This window comes from Wyeomyia smithii, chromosome 3 (assembly GCF_029784165.1).
Source record: "Wyeomyia smithii strain HCP4-BCI-WySm-NY-G18 chromosome 3, ASM2978416v1, whole genome shotgun sequence".
In the NCBI taxonomy this organism is placed as follows: Eukaryota; Metazoa; Arthropoda; class Insecta; order Diptera; family Culicidae; genus Wyeomyia; species Wyeomyia smithii.
The window spans coordinates 176,171,723-176,193,844 of NC_073696.1; the positions used below are offsets into that span (position 1 = coordinate 176,171,723).

The 22,122-nt window shown below is 39.8% G+C and overlaps 2 protein-coding genes across 3 annotated transcripts; one reads left to right on the forward strand and one right to left on the reverse strand.

Moving 5' to 3' along the window:
- Positions 1-9,778: 9,778 nt before the first annotated feature.
- On the reverse strand, positions 9,779-12,750 carry LOC129729621 (uncharacterized). 2 transcript variants are annotated; one of them, XM_055688335.1, is made up of 2 exons: positions 10,328-12,750; positions 9,779-10,226 (listed from the first exon to the last, which is right to left on the reverse strand). In XM_055688335.1, exons 1-2 carry the CDS (start codon positions 11,771-11,773, stop codon positions 10,191-10,193), a joined length of 1,482 nt encoding a protein of 493 aa, XP_055544310.1. In that variant the 5' UTR covers positions 11,774-12,750; the 3' UTR covers positions 9,779-10,190. The 2 variants fall into 2 exon arrangements, with proteins under 2 accessions (XP_055544310.1, XP_055544311.1); XM_055688336.1 differs by having other exon boundaries at positions 10,312-12,750.
- A 7,054-nt stretch (positions 12,751-19,804) lies between these two features.
- LOC129727811 (galactosylgalactosylxylosylprotein 3-beta-glucuronosyltransferase I) lies at positions 19,805-21,833 on the forward strand. Its single transcript, XM_055686015.1, has 3 exons — positions 19,805-20,316; positions 20,505-20,850; positions 20,901-21,833. Exons 1-3 carry the CDS (start codon positions 20,093-20,095, stop codon positions 21,273-21,275), a joined length of 945 nt encoding a protein of 314 aa, XP_055541990.1. The 5' UTR covers positions 19,805-20,092; the 3' UTR covers positions 21,276-21,833.
- Positions 21,834-22,122: the final 289 nt, after the last annotated feature.

Consider the following 22,122-nt stretch of genomic DNA (forward strand, 5'->3'; position numbering starts at 1 on the left):
ATTTAAAAATACATATCATTTAAACCTACGGCTAACAATAACAATAATTAATAAAGTTCTTCTCTGTATGAGTAAATATCAATTCTTAATACTATTCGTTAAGGTGTGATGGTTCCTTATATCTTTAGAAATCAAAACTTATATCTATGTTTGGTGGATCATGTCTCTCAGAAAGAAGCGATGATTCATGTGTCTCTAAAAAGATCAATAAAAGAAAAAAAAGGAACAGAATTAGTGTGAAACTTTTTGATGGAGGTTGTGTTGGAAAAATAAGAAGAAGAAGCAAGGAGATAATCAAATTCGACACTTGATATCTCTTAAAAAGTCATAAATAGGTATTACAAGCGCTGGGTTGCGGCTAGCAAGCGCATCCCGTACTTGCATTGTAAATGTCACTTTCTGTTTTCGGAGAGAATCAATAAGCTTGGTCCTTGCTCTGTGGTACTTAGGGCATACGAAGACTATACGATCTATATCTTCGTACCCTCCACATTCGCACAGATTACTATCGACTAAGTTTATTCGATAAAGGTGTGCGTTTGCAACATAGTGATTAGACATTAGGCGCGAAATAACTCGAATGAAATCTCGAGTTAAATCTAACCCTTTGAACCAAGCTTTTGTAGACACTTTGGGCGAAATCGAGTGCATCCATCGCCCAAGATCGTCTTTATCCCATTTTTCCTGCCAGTTTGCCAGGGCCAGTTGTCGAGGCAGGTGAAAATACTCGGTATAGATGATCGGTCTATCAAATATATCTCCTTCTATGGCACCCCTTTTCGCTAATAAATCAGCTTCTTCATTGCCTGGGATTGAGCAATGAGAGGGGACCCACACAAAGCAGATAATGAAAGACCGATCAACCAGCCCTTCTAATATCCGTCTAATTTCCGGAAGGAAATAGGACGGGTGCTTGACCGGTTTAATCGATCGGAGAGCTTCGATAGAACTGAGGCTGTCCGAGAAGATGAAATAGTTGCCTGGTGTCTTGAGCTCGATAATTCGCAGCGAATTGTGTATGGCAGCTAATTCAGCTACATATATGGAGCAAGGCTGTGCCAGTTTGCGGGATATGTGATGATCTGTGTTAAAAACGCCATATCCGGATTGTCCATCCATCACAGATCCGTCCGTGAAAAAGGAGTTCTGTACTGGGAGGTGGCCGAATTTTGCCGAAAATATTGATGGCACAACTGTTGGTTTAAGGTGTTCGGGAATTCCATGGATTTCTTGTTTCATCGTCAAATCAAATACAACAGAAGAATTGTTGAGCGATGTTGAAATCTCACGGGATGGAGCAACAACCGAAGGGTTTATCTCCATGGTCATGAACCGCTGGTATACTGACATACAGGGTTTCTGAACAACTTCCAAACACCTCTCATAGTTCTCGATTATCATTGGGTTTGCTATCTCCGATCTGATGAGGAAACGAAGAGCCAACTCGAATAGCCTCTCTTTGAGTGGTAGTACTCCCGCAATGACCTCTAGGGACATGGTATGTGTCGATTGCATGCAGCCTAGAGCGATACGCAAACAACGGTATTGTAACCTCTCTAGCTTCAGCATGTGTGAAGCTGCGACTCCTCTGAAGCATATGCTGCCGTATTCTATTACGGGGAGAATAGTGGTTTGGTAGAGTCGTATTAAATCCTCTGGATGCGCTCCCCATGATGTTCCTGTTACCATTCGAAGAAAATTAATTCTCGGTTGGCAGCTTTGCTTCAGGTAATTGGCAAGTTTTTCCCATGTGCACTTAGAGTCATACCATACTCCTAGATACTTGAAGCTAGGTGACTGAGTGATGGGTATTCCGGACAGAACTAGCTCGAAGCGAGGTGGTGGTCGCTTTTTTGAAAAGACTACCATCTCCGTTTTTTCAAGCGAGAATTCGATTCCAAGACAACTGGCCCAACCGGTCAGATTATCTAGCGTATTTTGCAGGCTGTTTTTCATGTCTACAGCTAGAGTCGCCGTGACTGATACAACGCAGTCGTCAGCTAACTGGCGCATTGTACAGCCGTCCGTCAAGCATGTGTCGATGTCACTGATGTAGAAGTTGTACAACAGCGGACTCAGACAAGAGCCTTGGGGGAGACCCATGTAGCTTGTTCGTGTTATTGTTGAAGAACCGTGGTTGAAAAGTAAATGCTTTTCAGACAGCAGGTTGATCAAAAAGTTTGTTAATATAGGGGAGAATCCTCTCTGATGCAGTTTCTCGGAAAGAATTTCGATTGAAACTGAATCAAATGCGCCTGTGATATCCAGGAAAACCGAGGTCATTTGTTGTTTGCTGCCAAGAGCCATTTCCGCTTCTGTGGCTAGCAATGCCAGGCAATCGTTAGGGCCCTTGCCCCTACGGAAGCCGAACTGGGTCTCTGAAAGTTGGTTAGTTGTTTCTGCCCAGTTGTCAAGTCTACGCAGGATCATTTTTTCAAGCAATTTGCGTATGCATGAGAGCATCGCAATCGGCCTGTACGAGCGGTGATCTGCGGCAGGTTTGTCTGGCTTTTTGATTGCGATAATCTTAACCTGTCTCCAAGCTTCCGGAATCATATTGTTCCTGATAAGCTTATTAAACAGTTTAAGAAATCGTAGCTTGGCCGAGTCCGGCAGGTTTTTCATCAAATTAAATTTGATCCTGTCCGGTCCTGGAGCCTTGTTCTTGCAAGATGCGAGGGCAATTGAAAACTCCAACATGGTAAATTCTGATTCTTCAATAGCTGTTGTATCGCTAAATTTTTGCTGTGATGGGACAGCGTCTGGGCATACCTTTTTCGCGAAATCATAGATCCAACGTTCAGAGTATTCATTAGCCTCATTACTGTCCGACCTATTGCGCATTTTTCGAGCCGTATTCCAGAGATAGCTCATAGAAGCATCTCTGGGTAACGAGCTTATGAAATTTTGCCAGTATGATCTTTTTTTCAGTTTGTGTAGCTTAGACTGTTTTATTTCCAGCTCCCTAAACTGATCATAAAGCTCAATTGAACCACCATCCCTGAATGCTATGTATGATGCTTTTAGAGCTTTTTTTATCTCGGTGCATTCTTTGTCCCACCATTGCTTGTTGGGACGAATTTTCAACTTGTTCTCAGGGGCAGGTCTCTTCTGAGATTGCAACGCGCTATCTAGCACTAATGTTGCAAGGAAGTTGTATTCGTCGGATGAAGAAAGCTCATCCGTTGTTTCGAGACCCTGGGATATTGTGTTCGAGAATTTTTCCCAATCAATATTCCGGGTAAGATCATACTCTACTTCGACTGTGGTAGCAGAATGGAGCCTGCTCTTAATCGAAATACTGATTGGCAAATGGTCGCTACCGTGGGGATCTTGAATAATCTCCCATTTGCAGTCCAAAGCCATTGAGGAGGAACACATCGACAAGTCTAATGTGCTCTCTCGTATTGGAGGCCTTGCAATTCTCGTAGCTAACCCAGGTATGTTCAATAAGGTCATATCGAAGTCATCGAGAAAGCTTTCAATAAGAACAGCGCGGCTATCATCCCTGGGTGCGCCCCACGCCGTACCGTGAGAATTGAAATCTCCCAGGATGAGGCGTGGAGACGGAAGCAGTTCCGTTATTTGTGACAGCTGCAACCGGTTAATAACCGCTCTAGGCGGAATGTAGACTGATGCGACAGTGAGGCCCTCCCCAGCAATTGTTATATGGCAAGCAACAATTTCTATTGCATCAATTGCTGGGAGAGGAATTCGGAAGAATGGGTAGCATTTTTTGATACCAAGGAGCACTCCGCCATAAGAGTTTCCTCGGTCTAAACGGATGACATTGAAGTCTTGAACGGCAAGTGTCGTATCAGTTGACAACCATGTTTCAGATAGCGCGAAAATATCGCATTTGCTATCGTGAAGCAGGAGTTTAAATTTATCTAATTTGGGGATCAAGCTTCTACAGTTCCATTGTATGATCCTTGTTGTCGATTCGTCACTTCGGCTGTCTGATTTAGACATCGAAGGATACGAACGCGAGGAGGGGCCATTTGGTGCTTAATTGCTTACCCAACATGCAAATTGTTGGAAGCCAAGCCGAAATCATACTCTTGAGGGAATCAGATAGACCAAAAGTGGTAAATATCCATTCAACGATCATTTTGAATGAGATACGTCCATCAGTGGTCGGTATTTCAGATTCCGATGTCTGTTTTTTGGCGGAAGCAGATTGTTTTCCTGGTAGTTTGGGAAACTCTTTATCGAAATTGTTACACTCAGGATTAAGCTTGAATCCTGGAGGTGACGGCTTAGCAATATTTTGCTTGGAAGGTGGACCACTTGGGGTATCTATATGTGTTTTCTTCTGCTCCTTTCTAGGAAGCTTGGGGGAAGATACGCTTGGTCGTTTACGCACGGCTCCACTTGACGGAAGAGGTTGATATAACTCTTCATCATCATTGGGATCGTCATGTTCCAAGCTGGAATATGGGTTTTCCTGTTGCTGTAAGGCAGTCTTCAGCATCTGTGCAAATGACTGCTTACAGCGTTGTTTTGTCGATTTTTTTAACGCTTCTGAGCGTTGTTTATATTTTGGACACGCCTCGACTTCATGTGGATCACCACCACAAAGACAGCATTTTGTCTCTTGATCGCCGCAAGCGTGGTTAATCTCGGAGATTTCACCACACTTGGAGCATTTAGGTTTCTTGTTGCAGTAGGTCTTCGTGTGCCCTAACTGCAAACAATTCGTACACGTCATGACTTTTGGAAAGAAAAGTCTCACGGGTAGTCGAAGCTTGTGGAGCTCGACAAAATCCGGGAGTACTTTTCCCTCAAAAGTCACTCTAAACGAGTCATTTGGGGAATAATTGCCCGTATTATCCTTCGAATACATTCTCCTGCATTCGAGGATTTTTATTTCAGGAAGGGATGGATTTTTAAAACATCCAATACCTTTCATAACATCCTCTTCTGTGAGGTCAGCCTCGGTTATAACACCCTCTATTTCAACTACGCGTGCCGGTATATAAACGCGGTACTCGATATTGAAATTTGGATCCTGGACGACAGCATTTGCTTGTCGGGGATCCGAGAATGTTGCCTTGAGTCTATCCGCTTTGACCTTGTAGACCTCGGTCAAGCTCGAGTACTTTTCCTTTAGAGTTTTGCATATCTGTAAAACTCTAAGAGGCTTGTTTTTGGGTCGGAAATACACGACCCAACGTAGACCAGGTTGGTTAACCTGATACATTTTAACCCGAGTTGACTCATCTTTACTGGATGGGATAACCGGGGCAGTTTTACGGGGTCTTTTACGCTTTTTAACGACATCGAAAAAAGCGTTATTTTCATTATTCGGGATGTCAGAAAAATCCATCCCGGGCTCGTCACCTTCTGAGCAAGATGAGATGTCCGGTGGAATAGGCAATCCACCTACCGCCATAGCGGTTGTGAACTATATGCCGCTAATAATTAATATATGGAATATATTGAAATACTTATATATTTAAAGCTCAAGAGTATGACTATATATAAATAGGAGAGGAAATACGAAATCGAAATATATCTGTATGTATATACGGAAATAAAAAGTTTAAAAAAAATATAAAGGTTGTGCACTTATCTTTATATGTATGTGAATCAGCAGCACTGCTTGCGCTGTCTCTTCAACTGCAGAGCGGCGACGCCGTACGCTTTCCTCCCGTCAGGGTTCCACAGCACACGCGCCAACTAACCACTACCACAGCTCCGTACTCCTCTGCTGCGGGAATCGACCTTCGCTGATGCTGGACCAGCACGACACCTTTCAGCACTCGCGCCAAAACAAGCACGACTCACCACCTTCACACGCGCACGCAGCAATCGCGCCGATTAGCACCACTACCACTGGCGCTGTTCGGCAGTCGGGGCTCCCTCACCAAAAACGACGCGTATTCGCACACCAAACAACACTACTGCACACGCGTACGCTAAAAAAGAGAGCGGGAAATTAGTTTCGGTGATCCGCAGAGCACTCTAGAAAAACGACTTTCCTGCTCGGCTGCCGAAAAGACTATGAGCATTTTGCTTAATGACCGGAAAAACTGCTATTAGTTACTCTGTTTTTATATTATTCTAACTTTCTAGTACTTACTTTTACTATATTCATCTATTTTTATCAAAAAACTTGATTTTGCTGTACTACTATATTGAGTCAACGGAGTTGTATAAGAAAATCAAGATTTTTGATATAAATAGATTGCATATGGTAAAAGTTGTTGATTGCTACGATTTTGTGCTGAAACTTGTTGATAGTTTTGTTGGCATATTTTCTAATGTTTCTGTTTTTCTCTACATGAGCTCATATTCCTAAGGCCCAAACACAATGGATACGTTTGCGTTGCGTTGACGTTAATTTGACAGAAAATGGGCAACTGTCAAATTGCCGCAAATGCAGCCAAAACGTACCCATTGTGTTTAGGCCTTTAGATTATAGTAACTGTATACTTTACTAGTCTGGCTAGTCAGCCTATAGGATAAAGAGAAGACGTAGAACTCACCGTTATGGGGGGGGGGGGGTTAGGCACCCAAACACATCTCACGTAACAGGAATGAAACCGTATGACAGTAAACCGTATATCAAACATGTTTAAATTTGATATGTGTTAGAGTCACATTCCGATTCGGAACTTGACCTTCTGTTTACTATACACAGACTTCGCAGCCAACCGTTAAGTGTACAGGACAATTGCGGGGCTAGCGCTACGATCTTACTAACACTAACAGTCTCTCCCGAGTCAAGACTCGAACCTACGATGAATGACTTGTTAGGCCAGCATCGTACCTCGAGAGCTGGGATTCGAAAAACATTGACAATTCTTTTTTTTAAATTGTACTTGCATACAAGTTGTTCCGTAAACTAGCAAGTCCCTTTTTTCATCGCAACTTGATTGCAATACTTTGCGTCAAAACTTTCGAAACTTTAAAGGCCTTCCAGCCGTTTTGGTGTGAGCTTAATGGAAGTGAGTGTCATGGCGTCTCTATTTTCTATAGGCTTTCTAAGTCTGGCGGACTGGATTTCGGGAACCAGTGTGAACTGTCAAAACGGGAACCAGTCGATAGTGTCGATTTTCGCATTTGAAGCATTGTAATCGTGCCGTAAAAAGATACAGAATAAATTAGACTCAATAATTGGACTTTTTGTGACAATTGCTATGTTTTTGAGAATAGTTATTGTAATGAATTAATGATATCACAATAATGTTAAATTTATACATGTGAGAAAATCAAAAGGAATATTTTCTTTCGTCGTATCAATAACGTGCTCTTTTTATAATTAATTGTTTATTGATAACATTATACTGCCATACACACTTAGATAATATCACCGAGTACGGTGAAATAAATTACCGATCTCGGTAATTTATTTTACCGTACTCGGTGATATTATCTAAGTGTGTATTGCAGTATAATGTTATCAATAAACAATTAATTATAAAAAGAGCACGTTATTGATGCGACGAAAGAAAATATTCTCGGAGATCTCGGTAAAAATCTCGGTAATACATTTCTCGAGATTCTGGGAAATCATCATTTGACAACTTGTCAAACTTTAACGAGATTTTCGGTAATATTTTACCGGGGCTCGGAAATTTCAACTGTCGAATTATTACGAAAATTTCGGTAAAATTTACTGAAGTACGCATTTTGCGATTTCTCAGATAAATCCAGGAAATGATGACAACGATTAATTATCCGTATAATTTTGTTAATTATTTTGTCAAATGATTCAACTTATTACAGCATTGGTAGAAACAGGAGAGTTGTGTTGCTTCCTGGAAATAGAACAACATCCATCACTGCAACTTCCATCCTGCGAAGCGAGTCGTTAACCTACAAAATTGAGTAAGGAAAGAATTAAGTGTTTTCTTCATGGGCGCAACTAAGGAAAATTTCTAGGGGGGGGGGCTAGTTTTCATGTATGTCATTTAAAAAAGAGAAAAAAGAGTTTGAATATGCTTTTTTATTGACGCTTAAAATAGTATCGTAAGAGCAGAAAAAATCACTTCGGGATAGAATCTCCGAAGATGTACTGAATATCTTGAACACATCGTCAACGCCAAGCTCTTTCAGCAACAATGATTCGATATTGAGGAGAGCTAGATTTGGTAAACGGCTGGGCAGTGCTTTTTAACAGTTCACCCGTACTATTTAGAATAAAATAGACCCCAGTGAGGTTCAAGGCATAATGCTCTATTCCTACCTCAACGTGGTACCGACTGGGATACGAGCAACCAAGGAAAAACCGGTGGGGTAGTTGTTCTCCTTAGAGAGGCTAGGGGCGGCTCCCCACAGGCTAGGGGCGGCTCAAACAGCGACTGATCCGGACCGGACGGTTGAACTATGAAATGCGGTGTCTCGCCAGCTACATCCATGGCGGCAGCTCCGCCGCGAGACTAGGCATCGCAGCCCTAGTAAGGCAGCATACTAAAAGAAACATACTACGGAGAATCAAGAATCCAAAACGAACCGGAACAATCGGCAATGACCCAGCCGACGAAATAAGGACGACGATTAGAAGCTCAGTACATGTAACAGTAGATCGCTTAACGACCCGTCGACCGGATTCTGCTGGATCAGCTAGAACCCCGCCACTTCGACATCGTTGCGCTCCGGGAGCTTTGCCTGAAAGGAGAGAAGGTACGGTGGATTTGTGGCCGCAAGGCACAGTACCACCAAAGCGGCAGGCAATCAGCGACAGGTTGGGTTTGTTGAAAATTAAAGGCCGGTTCCACAACTGCACTATTCCCAATGTGCACTGCCCTCACGAAAGAAGACCTGATGCAGGGAAAGAAGCGTTCTACTTACAGCTGGAGAAACTCTACGATAGCTGCTCGCGTAGAGATATCAAGATCATCGTTGGGGACATGAACGGAAGGATAGACTTATATAAGCCGGTTATCGGCCCGCACAGCCTGCTATGCACCAACTTCGCAGCTGCCCGTGGATTAGCAGTCCAAAGTCCCTTCTTACCTCGACCAACGTACATCAAAACAAATTGACCACGTTCTCCTCAGACATTACAAACGTACGCACCAATCACGGTGATGATCGGACATGACCACTTCGATACAAAAAACTACAAAACCCTGATAACCGGTAGTCCTCTACGGAAGTCCTTTTGATATTTTCGAACAGAAGGTGCCTATCGGCGAACAGAAGGTGACTATCTACGGTGGAGCACAAGCGGACGACGGATAATGGCTACAGCGCATGAACCATGAGCTACAAGCGCTGCTTGGAAAGAACCCCATTGCATACCTGGCGAAAGACAATAGGTTGCAGTAGGCCGGTCACATCGTAAGAATGCCGGACGACAACCATGTGAAATCACTTCTCTTCAGCAACCCTACCGGCACAAGAAATTAAGGGGCACAGCGTGCATGATGGCTCGACCACATCGAAAGAGACTTGCGAGTGATGAGACGACTGGGGAACTGGTGAAACACAGCCCAAAACCGAGTAAACTGACGACTTCTTGATACAGAACGAGTTACTAAAGCTCTCGTCTGACTGGTAAGGTGAGTAAGAGAGCAAGGGTTGATAATCGATCCAGGGTGCAGAACTAGTTCTTAGCCAATGAATGGCGACATCTCAATTTGTGTTGATTTTGATGCTCTGATAATTAGTATGGAATGTATATATATTGAATACAATCATTCTCTGGGAAATTCTAGGGGGGGCTAAACACGTAGTTGCGCCCATGGTTTTCTTTTAGTATCATATTTGCAATAAACACAAACAAGATCTGAGACATAATATTGTATACAGTCGCCGTTCGATAACTGCAAGTCTTTTAGCTGCAACGCTTTTTAACTGCAAGATCGATAACTGTAACAACTTTGCAGTTTTTTTTATTCTTGATATCAATAATAAAAGAAGGCCCAATCGCAAAAAGCATAACGGGGCCGAAAATTCTGTTGGAGTAGGGAAAAGCCTGTTTGAGTAGAATAAATATAGTTATTCCTCCTCGAACAGGCATAAAAACCCTCTCATCTTTTCATACAAATAAATACAATTATAAATATATTACAAATCAAAATATTTAAAACTAGGAAAGAATATTGATCCTCAACTCTTGATAAATTTTGCAGCATCGACAGTCCAATATAAGTTCGTCTCTCGTCTGTTGCAGCAGATATGGTGGTAAATACGTGTTGTGGCTCAACAGCGATACTGCAGCATGGGTCGTTTATGGTTTATGGCGATTTCATTAGCAATTTGTTATTTCCATACTATAAAGAAAAAAAAATTATTAAATCTGAACTTTGTGGCTTTCAGGAATCCGTAGATAAGCTGCATGTACGATAAGTCGACTACCCAGAATATCACGCACCGGGACGTTGGACTGTATTCCTCGGGCCCTAAGGGAGTCTAAAAGTTGGGATCTGGCGCCACAGTACTCAGTGCAAACCCAAACAACATGCTCAATGTCATGGTATCCCTGTCCACACACGCAAAGACTGCTATTCGTGAGCCCAATACGCGAGAGATGCGCGTCAAGTCCATAGTGATTGGACATAAGCCGAGACATCACACGAATGAAGTCTCGACCTACATCCAACCGCCCGAACCACGGTTTCGTCGATACTAGAGGGATGATAGAGTGTAACCATCGTCCCAATTCCCCTTTGTCCCATGAGGCCTGCCAGCTAAGAAGTGTCTTCTGACGAGAAATTCCAAAGAATTCATTGTAAGCAATGGGTCTTTCATAAATATCACCGTTTATTGAGCCCACCTTAGCTAGAGAGTCAGCCCTCTCATTGCCCGGAATGGAACAATGAGAAGGTACCCATGCTAAGGTAATCTGGGTTGATTTTGCGGATAAAGCACTCAGATGTTCCCGTATTTTCCCCAGTAAATACGGAGAGTGCTTCACATCCTTCATCGATCGAAGAGCCTCAATAGAACTGAGACTGTCCGTAAAGATGAAGTAATGGTCCGTGGGCATTGTTTCGATAATCCCAAGGGTATACTGAATTGCAGCTAATTCTGCGACGTAAACAGAAGCAGGATTGTCGAGGTTATAGGAGGCGGTGAAATTGTTATTGAAGATACCGAAGCCAGTGGACCCGTTGAGAAGTGATCCGTCAGTGTAGAACGCATTGTCACAGTTGATGTTCCTATATTTATTAAAAAATATTTTCGGGATCTGCTGCACGCGTAAGTGATCCGGGATTCCACGAGTTTCTTTCATCATGGATGTATCGAAAAATACAGTAGAATCAGAAGTATCTAACAAGCTGACACGATTGGAGATGTATGAGGAAGGATTTATACTTTGGGACATGTGATTGAAATACACAGTCATGAAACGGGATTGAGAATGAAGTTCAACAAGCCTATCAAAATTTTCAATCACCAAGGGGTTCAAAACCTCACATTTGATGAGAATACGAGTAGTCAGATCCCAGAAACGGTCTTTTAATGGTAAAACGCCCGCCAAAACTTCCAAACTCATCGTATGGGTCGAATGCATGCAGCCTAAGGCGATACGCAAGCAACGATATTGTAGTCGTTCCAGCTTGATTAAGTGGGTGTTTGCAGCGGTGCGAAAACAAAAACACCCGTACTCAATCACAGACAATATCGTTGTTTTATACAGCCTTATAAGGTCTCCTGGGTGGGCTCCCCACCACGATCCGGTTATTGTCCGGAGAAAATTCACTCTTTGTTGGCATTTTTTAATTAGATACCTAACATGACATCCCCAGGTGCCTTTAGAGTCAAACCAGATACCAAGATATTTATGTACCAAAACCTGAGAGATCGTTTCACCCATCAGCTGTAAGTGGAGCCGAGCTGGCTCACGCTTCCTAGAAAAAACTACTATCTCAGTCTTCTCCGCGGAGAATTCGATACCTAGCTGTAGAGCCCAAGCAGACAAATTGTCCAAGGTATCTTGCAATGGTCCTTGCAAATCGGCAGCTCTGGTTCCTGTCACAGAAACCACGCTGTCGTCTGCAAGTTGTCATATCGTGCATAAATTTGTCAGACAATCATCAATGTCATTTACATAGAAATTATAAAGGAGGGGGCGTAGACATGAGCCTTGGGGAAGACCCATGTAACTAATTCGAAATGTTGCCAGATCACCATGCGTAAAATGCATGTGTTTTTCGGACAACAAATTATACAAGAAATTGTTTAAAATTGGAGAAAATCCTTGTCGGTGAAGTTTACCCGAAAGAATGTCAATAGAAACGGAATCAAAAGCCCCCTTAATGTCCAAAAACACGGATGCCATCTGCTCTTTGCGAGCAAGCGCGAGCTGAATTTCTGTAGAAAGCAACGCAAGACAATCATTCGTCCCTTTGGCACGGCGGAAACCAAATTGAGTATTTGATAGTAGACCATTTGTTTCGACCCAATGGTTCAAGCGACGGAGTATCATTTTCTCCATCAATTTCCGGATACAGGATAGCATTGCAATCGGCCTATACGAATTGTGATCGGATGCTGGTTTTCCTGGTTTTTGGATGGCAATCACCTTCACCTCCCTCCAATCCTGTGGTACAATGTTTTGCTCCAGGAACTTATTGAACAAGTTCAATAAGCGCCTCTTGGCAGTGCCGGGTAGATTCTTCAACAAATTGAATTTAATTCTATCTAACCCAGGTGCGTTATTGTTACAGGAGAGAAGGGCAATTGAAAATTCTGCCATCGAAAAAGGTGATTCTATCACGTCGTAGCCCGGAGACGCGTCGCGAACAATGTTATTCGCAGGAACAGAGTCCGGACATACTTTCCTGGCGAAGTTAAATATCCACCGACTTTCTCATTCTTCGGGCTGTGTTCCATAGAGTGCTCATTGATGTCTCTCTCGAAGTTTCGTTCACGAACCGTCGCCAATAATCGCGTTTTTTTTGCTCTAGCCAAGTTTTTGAACTTGGTGTTGAGCTCCGAATACCGTATATAGTCGCCTTTCTTCTGAAAGGCTATAAACGCGTCGGATCTTTCCGTGTAGACATCGGAGCACTCTTTGTCCCACCACGGAGTGGGAGGCCGTTCTTTGATCGTCACGCCGGGTACTTTGCAGTTATCGGACCGCAATCCGTCAAATCTGATGTCAAAGTCATATTTGACATTATAGTGACAGATCTCGCGGGGGGATTCTAAATGCGTTCGAAAATGAAAATTGTTGAATCTCTAGAAACATTTCAAAAGGATTCTTTCATTCCTCTTGTTTTTTTTTTTGATTTCGTTTACTTGTTGTCTGGTTCACTTTGCGTAAATAGTATAAGAGAAAAAAAAATATCCCGTGTGCATTGTGTGGCTAGCTTTCACTACTCAGCGAGGCAGTGCATAGTAGATCACAAACAATATTTTGTGACCTAGCGTTAAATAGACCATTTTACGAACTGACAGGTGTCACGGATTCTGCTGACATTGATGTTGCTTTTACCTGCGTTATATCAGCGGTTCTTAGCTTTTTGTCAACATTTCATTCATGAATTGAGTTCAGAAACGTCTCGTAAAATGGTTCATTGTATTGATGAACTTTATCTTCGTTGGTTATATAAAGTAGTTACTGAGATGCAATAAATTATGATGCGGAAATATGAATATCAAATTGAATTATCGAAAAGGTTGCCTATTTTAGTTTTCTGCTATTTCTTGCCACAATTCCATTGAAAAAATACATTTCGACATTATTAAAAACAAAAATGGTAGTGACGAACCCCTCTCTAAATTTTGGCATGTGTCAAGTGTTGCAGTTATCGAACAGCATGTTGCAGTTTTCGAACGACGACTGTACTTACTCAACATTTTAGGTTAATCCAAAGATGACTAGAACAAGATACCTGACTCTTGCAGAATTCATCGGACATGATTGTCGCTGCGCGTGAGCAAAAGTGGAACTAATTTATACACTGTTAATATGATGCATACTTAACGTCAAAATCAACTGACGACAAGGCCAAGACATGACTGTTGAAAGGTAAAACAATTTTTTCAGTGTCCATGAGGACGACTGTACGGTGCTGCCATCCGAAAAATGATAATAATGTGGACGAATGTTTAGTTCTCAAAAAAAAAAAAAACTTTCATAACTTTCTGGAAAAATCAAGAATTATCGGCGTATTATTTGAAATTAAGAGTACCATTAGAAGTTCCTAATAACCGCTATGAGCTCTCTCTACAGCCAAGTTTTCCACTCTAGCCGAGGTTGATAAAGCAAAAATCGGATGCCCCGGTGAACCTGACCATATGCACAAAGGTTTCGAAACCTGAATTGCGACATATCAAACTTTAGGTTTTAGTAGAATGGGACCTGAAAAAAAATTTAACCCCTCAATATAAACCCCCACTCTGACAGTCAATTTCACACTTTTCTTTCGTACTTTGAAGTGCAAAAATATGGCAATAGAATTAAGTGCAAAAAATGACAATATCATTAATTTGCATGTTATCTTAAGCGTCAAGCTGACCAAACTGCTACACCTTTTTTATATACAATCTTGAACAGCTCAACGATCAATGACGGACTATACACGATAAATCGGTTTTGCTCATAGCGGCAATTTTATGAGAATTTAAGTCATCAGATGGCAGCACTAACCATCGGAAATCGGTCGTGTTCAAAATGTATGAAAAACCCAAGAAACATTTTTTGGCTAAATAAGCGCTTTTATAACTAATCTTATTCAGCTGACGGCTGAACATAGGTCGAATAATGTATTTCTAAGTGTTTAATCAGCTTTTAAGCAGTCGGTTTTGGAGAACTAAATCAGCTACATGTTACATTCGGCTTCCTAAATAGCCGAACACGGGCTTAATAAGAAATAACTCAGCCATTTGAACAACTTTTATACATGCTGATCGGTTCTGTAGAAGCGATTATTCATACTTTGTAAAGCTTGTAGAAAAACTCTTTTACAGCCAGCAGTAGCTGGCTTATAGTCTATATAAGTGCTTTTTCAGCTTTATTACAGCTATGATTCAAAATATATAATAGTCTCTTAGACATTTTTTTTGCTTAGGCGATTCGAACACATCTAAATCTTTCGATGTTTTGCACTTTTGTGTGTATTTTTCATCGCTTATTTTTATATTATTGTTAGTGAAAATTACCTTTTTAGTATCCAATTATTTACTGCCAGTCTCGAATCTCGAACTCATGCTCATGAGGTTCCTGGTAGAACGCAGTACCGATTCATCTATCTTGACATACATGCATACGTATCGATTTAACCCGTATATATATTTCCAGTTTGTTTCATAAACAATTTTACATTGGCTGTACATATGCTGAATTGTAGCTGAATAAACACTTCAGCATTTGTATCATATCCCTTGAACACGATAGAACACGTTTTGTCAAAGTGACTGTCCTCTGTAATTGATCGATTTAGTACAAGGCACTGTAGAATTTTAATATAAGTGGGTTCGGCTAGCCGTGCTGCAAAAACTATCATTATTTTTCGTTTGAACTGTTTGTTTCTGTTTACGAAGTGGATACACTAGCAATGATTTCTACAATTTCTACAGTTAGGGATACAAATGCTGAAGCGCTTATTCAGCTACAATTCAGTATATATACAGCCACTGTAAAACTGTTTATGAAATAAACGGGAAATATATGTACGGGTTAAATCGATACCTATGCATGTATGTCAAGATAGACGAAACGGCAACGTGTTCTACCAGGAACATCATGAGCATGAGTTCGAGATTCGAGTTTTTTTTTTTGGAATTGGAATTGGAGAATTGGATACTAGAAAGGTAATTTTCACTAACAATAATAGAAAAATAGAAAAAGAAAATAGAAAAACAGAATGTACAATTTTAGCCATGGAATTGTCATATAGGCGCTTATTTATACTATAAGCCAGCTGCTGTTGGCTGTAAAAGAGTTTTTCTACAAGCTGTACAAAGAATGAATAATCGCTTCTACAGAATCGATCAGCATGTATAAAAGTTGTTCAAATGGCTGAGTTATTTCTTATCAAGCCCGTGTTCGGCTATTTAGGAAGCCGAATGTAATAGGTAGCTGATTTAGTTCTTCAAAACCGACTGATTAAAAGCTGATTAAACACTTAGAAATACATTATTCGACCTATGTTCAGCCGTCAGCTAAATAAGATTAGTTATAAAAGCGCTTATTTAGCCAAAAAATGTTACTTGGTAAGTTTCAAGAAGCGTTTATTCAACCAGTTCGTTTAGTGTTTGATTAATGTTGTCTAATAGCTATTTTTTAAATCGAAATAGCGCTTAACCAGCCAACAATTTATTAATGGCGTGGAGTATTTCACAAGTTTTTTTAAACCTGAATTTATTGCTTGTTCAGCTGATAGATCAACCTGAGCGTTGTGGCAATCCGTTTCACCTGTATGCAGACTTTATTCAGTTATTTTAAATTATTAGCTGTTTTATTCAGCCCAAATGTTTGTTGGGAATATAGAAGTCAGGTATCTTGTTATAGTTATCTTTGGTTAATCTGAATATTACAATTTTTTTCGGAATGATGATTAACCGCGAAACCTGTTCCTTTTACATCTAAACCGAAACACGAACAAAGCTGAGAGTGAAGCTTTCGTTATTTTGACAGTTCTATTTTTCGGAATCTCGGTAAGAGCTTTTTTGGTTCAAAGAGATCTCGGTTAAATGATGTCAAGCTTCCGAGACTCGGTATTTTAGTTTACTGAACTCGGAAATTTGCTGTTTTACGGATTTTTTCGGCAAACAAATTTACGGTATTCCGGTAAACACATTCGGTTTCCGATTTCTCAGTAATTTTGTTACGGAACAACAGTAAACGAAAATGTTTTCAAGTAGTTCGGTATTTTACTTTACCGAGAAAACATTATGCAGTTAAGTGTGTAGATTTGCTGTCCTGTCGCTTTTCACGCTGTACTATTGTACGGAAAATGCGCAATCAAAACAAAATGTTTATTTTAATAATTTTCTCTTACAACGAATGAATGAAGTATCAGGTAACTCGCAAAATTTAAGCTATTTTCCTCTAATCTACGCATTCTTTGGAAACCGGAATAAACTTGTTTGTTTCTTTGTCCTTCGCCAATTGCTGTTACATTTGTTATAAACGCACTTCATTTTCACATCAAATGTTAACTTTCAAAGAAGTCATATACAACATGAATTATATCCAGTGGTGTCAGCATTTAAATGTGAAAATGTGGGTTGCCAGTTGCATGGTTTTCCACTCCGCCAGACTAGTAAAATACAGTGACTATACTTTAGATTTCTATCAAACGTTTACATAAATGAAGGTTCGTGTAACGGCTTATCGCTTGAGTCAGCTTTTTATGCGTTGCTCACACTTAATTCATCTCGGCAAACTTCCCAACAGCTGATCGAGCTTGGCGAACTTTTTAACAAATATCAGCAATATATTTCGACGAACATTCAGCAGATGAATCGATTTACCGTGAACCAGCAAGTAATGACATCTCGTCTACCGAAGTTTATGAAAATTCTACTGAAAACTTGTACAACAGTTCGCTGAATTTATCAGCTGTTGAGTTCTCGGCTTCTCGCTATGGTTTGTATCTCGGCTTCTCGCTAGAAAAGACTTGTGCTCAAACAGGCTTTTTGTGTGTGGCTTGACGCCGGTTAAAAATACCCATTGGTTCGAGTCTTTGCTCATTGGGTGGGATATTATACTGGTATAATAACCAGCCATATACAGCCCTTTTGTGCGGGAAGATACTTTTAGGTAAATGTGATTTACCTCCTTTGAGTACCTGCACGGAAGTCATCATTTAGGTGAAACTGAATACCTTGAAACATCGATATCAATATCAAAACCTCCATACAAATTTTCGCATTTTACTGAGCTGTTGCGTTGTTTTCACCAATTTTATGCGTATTATTTACCTAAACCAATGAAAACATTCAGGTTTACGTAAATTTACGTTGTTTTTACGTGTTCAGTTGATAATTTTTTTTTTTGTGTTTATGCGACCAATGACAAATTATTGTTCAATCGAAATAACGACTCGCGACTTTCAATTTTTTTTTCCATTTTACACAATACGCATAATATGCGCTACAGCGCACTAGATGCGACATTATGCGCATTGTGCATTTGGTAAAAAAATCAAATATCTTAAGTCGTTTTTTCGATTTTCAGCTTCATTTGATTTGGGCCCAGGACATGAGTTCATTGTTCACTGTTACTTGGTATAGGGATGCCAATGGCTAGCATTTGTCTGTATTAGTAGCAAAAAATTGGCAAAAAACACGTGCTTCAGGGTTGTGATGTAGATCTCGGTCAACGAGCAAATGCCATTTGAAACGGTACTCCGCATTGTTTAATGACGCTTAACGTTCAACGCCTGCTTTCAAACTTTCAAAACTTGTGAAAAATCTATTAAACATTGTTATTTCCACAATGTTTTTGGAATTTACACGGTAAACAAAATCTACCCAACCGGAGGGTACAAACTACCTGAAATGATGTAAACCTTAAACAACTTACGTGTTGGGTAGTTTTGCAATGCTATCACTGAGTCATTTCAACTTAATTTATTTTGAACATACTTTTGCTCAATGATGGTGTTTTGACAAAAAGTCAACATTGAGTAGTTTGAACTCAATATTGGATGAAAACTGGTTGAAAATTCATAACCCGCGTGATGAAATTAATTTCGCGAAAGCGGCAGAATTTTTTTTAATATTGGTAGTTTTGGTTTTAAATTAGTGATGTTAAGTGAAGAACGTGCTTTTATGCTTCTGTTTTTAATAATAGCCGCCAATTAAGAAGAAGATTAAAATGGAATTGTGAGAATGGAGCTAGGAACGAAGTCACTTAAAGGAGAAATAATGAAGCCAGTTACAATAAATAAGAAGGTACGCGAGTAGGTTTTGAGATAGATTTTATATTTTTTTCAATGATCCGCTTTTTTCAACTTATATTAATTCAATCGAATGAAATTAACTGAAATCTACCCAAGGCATAGTTTAAAAGATTGAACTAAACGTTGGGTATTTTTGAGGTATTATTACTTACCATTACTATTATACAACTACTCAAAATTTACTTTCGTGCACGGAACGACGCCGTTGAGTGAAATCCACATGAAAATGGGTACTTCTCGTTTTCCGTGTACGTCATCACTGTTAACAAAAGCCCTTTAAACTCGAGACTCAAACCATCTCCGTACCTTTCTTTTTTCATTGGTTTCGTATGTGACCCAAGTATGATGACAGTTCTACAAGGTATGCTATTCACGTCGATGCATTAGTATTAGTGATCGTTATGAACATTTTCCAATTTTGTATGAAATTTGAAATGATTTTGCATTTTAAACTAAACTTATAAAACATACTTTCCTGAAAAGTTATAGAAATGATGTTGAAACATGTTTTATTTGTGGGGAATACATAAACATGCTGCGGTTTAGGTAAAATATGCTGTTTTTCATCAATTTGCCGGAAACCTTTTTGCACTTCTCGTTTTTTTTTATTGTAGTCTAATAGCGCTTCTAAATAGAGTCGCTTATGTTTCATACAGTAACAAAAGTCATGAGCTATGACAATGACTAAGATTATGCTCCAACTATTAGAAATATAGCATTTTTATATATTTTATTTCGACATATTGTCGCAATTTTTCACACTAAATCTAAATTAATATTTATAATTTCTAGTGTATTTCAACTGGAGATTCACACTCCAACCAAAAAAATCAAATATAAAACAACATAAAACGAGAAATTTCCGAAAATGTTCCGAATTCCATACAAAAAACGAAAATTTTCATAACGAGATTTGTTTGTGTGCGTGGGTAGATAAAAATGTGGCATACCTTGTAGAACTGTCATCATACTTGGCGTATGTGACAACTCACATTTCTGGTGCAAAAAAAAAACAAGTTCAGTATGCACAAAAAAGAGTTTCATTCAAAGAAGAGAATGTAAACATACAAGTTTGCTTTCGTGTGCAGTTTTAAGCAACATTTCCACTGAAGACAGTGGTGTTAAGCCGAACAACATTATTCATAGCAAATAAAATGTGAGAATTAGGCACTTCGCTACATAGCACCTTTCAACCGTCCTCGTAGATGATTTGTCGCCATAGCAATAAGCTCTGAAGATATTTATTTCAATTAATAGTGTTAAAAACAAGTGTAACTATGAATCAGGAGATTCGTATTAAAACGAAGCACTTTTACTGTGTGCTCGTTATGCTAGGCTTATGGTTAATATACAGTATAACTTCCAACCGAGGCTGTGAAACAGATAATGCTGATGAATTACCTGCTAACCGGGAAGCATTCCTGCCAAATCAAAATGGGCCAACAATATATGCCATAACACCGACATATGCAAGACCGGTGCAGAAAGCCGAACTAACAAGGTAAATTATGCAGGCAAATGTATGCGTATTTAATTTTCAACTCCTACTATGCTGTAGTTAAAGGTTTCATTTCAAGTACCTACGTCAAAGTATAATAGAAGTTAAGTGGCCTTGAAAGCGATAGGTTTTGAAATTATTGACAGCAATTGTAGAAATAAATTCAATCACTTGCTTTACACTTTTTCTAGGCTATCCCATTTGATCAGACTTGTTCCAAATGTGTTTTGGATATTGGTTGAGGACGCTGATCATAGTTCTGAACTAATCAGTAGTCTTTTACGCCGAAGTGGCCTTGTGGACAGAAGTGCTCAGTTGTTTGCGAAAACACCAACTAATATGAAGCTACAGGGCAAAGACCCGAACTGGCTGAAACCTCGCGGCGTTGAGCAGCGCAATAAAGCGTTAGAATGGATAAGAAAACACCTAGCTGAAAATGATAGGCGTCAAAGTCACTCAGTGATATATTTTATGGATGACGATAATACGTATAGCACCGAATTATTTACAGAAATGTCTAGGATTGAAAAGAATAAGGTAATTTTGGATGTCTATTGTGAAGCAAACATTGATAATTTGCTTTTTAGGTTGGAGTTTGGCCTGTTGGCTTAGTTGGAGGATTAATGGTAGAGAAACCGGTACTCAATAGGGATGGTATTGTACTGGGTTTCAACAGCGTATGGCGGCCGGAACGGCCATTCCCGTTTGATATGGCTGGATTCGCAATCAGTTCAGATTTAATCCTAGACAACCCTCAAGCTCAGTTTAGTTACGAAGTCGAACGAGGTTACCAGGAAAGTGAAATACTTCGACACCTAACCATCGTGCATGAGATGCAACCCTTAGCAAATAAGTGCACTGAAGTTCTTGTTTGGCATACGCGCACCGAAACTCCCAAACTTGACGCGGAAAAAATATTAGTCAAGTCTGGCAAACCTTCTGATGCTGGGTTTGAAGTATAAAGCGACCAGTATTAATAATAAAACAACAATTTTATAATTTTTATAAATTGAAATCAAATGCGCCTCCTGTATCAAATGCTCGATCAATTTGTAAAGATATTTTACTTAAGATATTCAAAAAATAAAACGGTGGGGCTTATTACGGGAGTCACTTCACGGTGAAGTGACAACCGTAATAGGCACGGTGAAAGTGATTCCCATTTGATTTGCACGCGTCATTTTTCACCGTGAGATTTTTTCACTTCGATCTCACCGTGAGGTGACATCCGTAATAAGCCCCGGTGACTAGATTAGCATCCTACATTCAGCGGTGGTGATAAAACATGGTCAGGAGCTTGACGTAACTATTGCAGTGAATCTCAAAGTAAAGTTACAATAAGATGATAAGTTGAGATTAGGAGATTCATTACAATTGCCACCACTAGTTAGATATTATGCCAGAACCATAAACAAAACAAAAGTTGAATTTGATGAGATAGAATTCATAAAAAAGTGCAGCTTTCTTATGTTTATTTGATTTAATGCATTAAATCGTTTATAATAAACAGTTTTAAATATTAGGAGATTTTTTTTAAGAAGAAACCATATTTGGGGCTCTATTTCCACACTCACCTTGGTTATTTTAGCGTTTCTAAAAAACACTTAGTAATTCGAGACATCGGTTGAATGTGAGAATAAGAAATTCACAGTGAAAAAAGGGCCTTCGGTGAAATTCGTGAATATTGTGTCCATCTTGTATTAAGTTGTTATTATTGTAATAAATAACATTTGCAATACAAATTTAAATTTAAAAAAAAAACCTCATTTGCTCAGAGATTTGCCCTTTTTCTAGATATTTCGTTTTCAC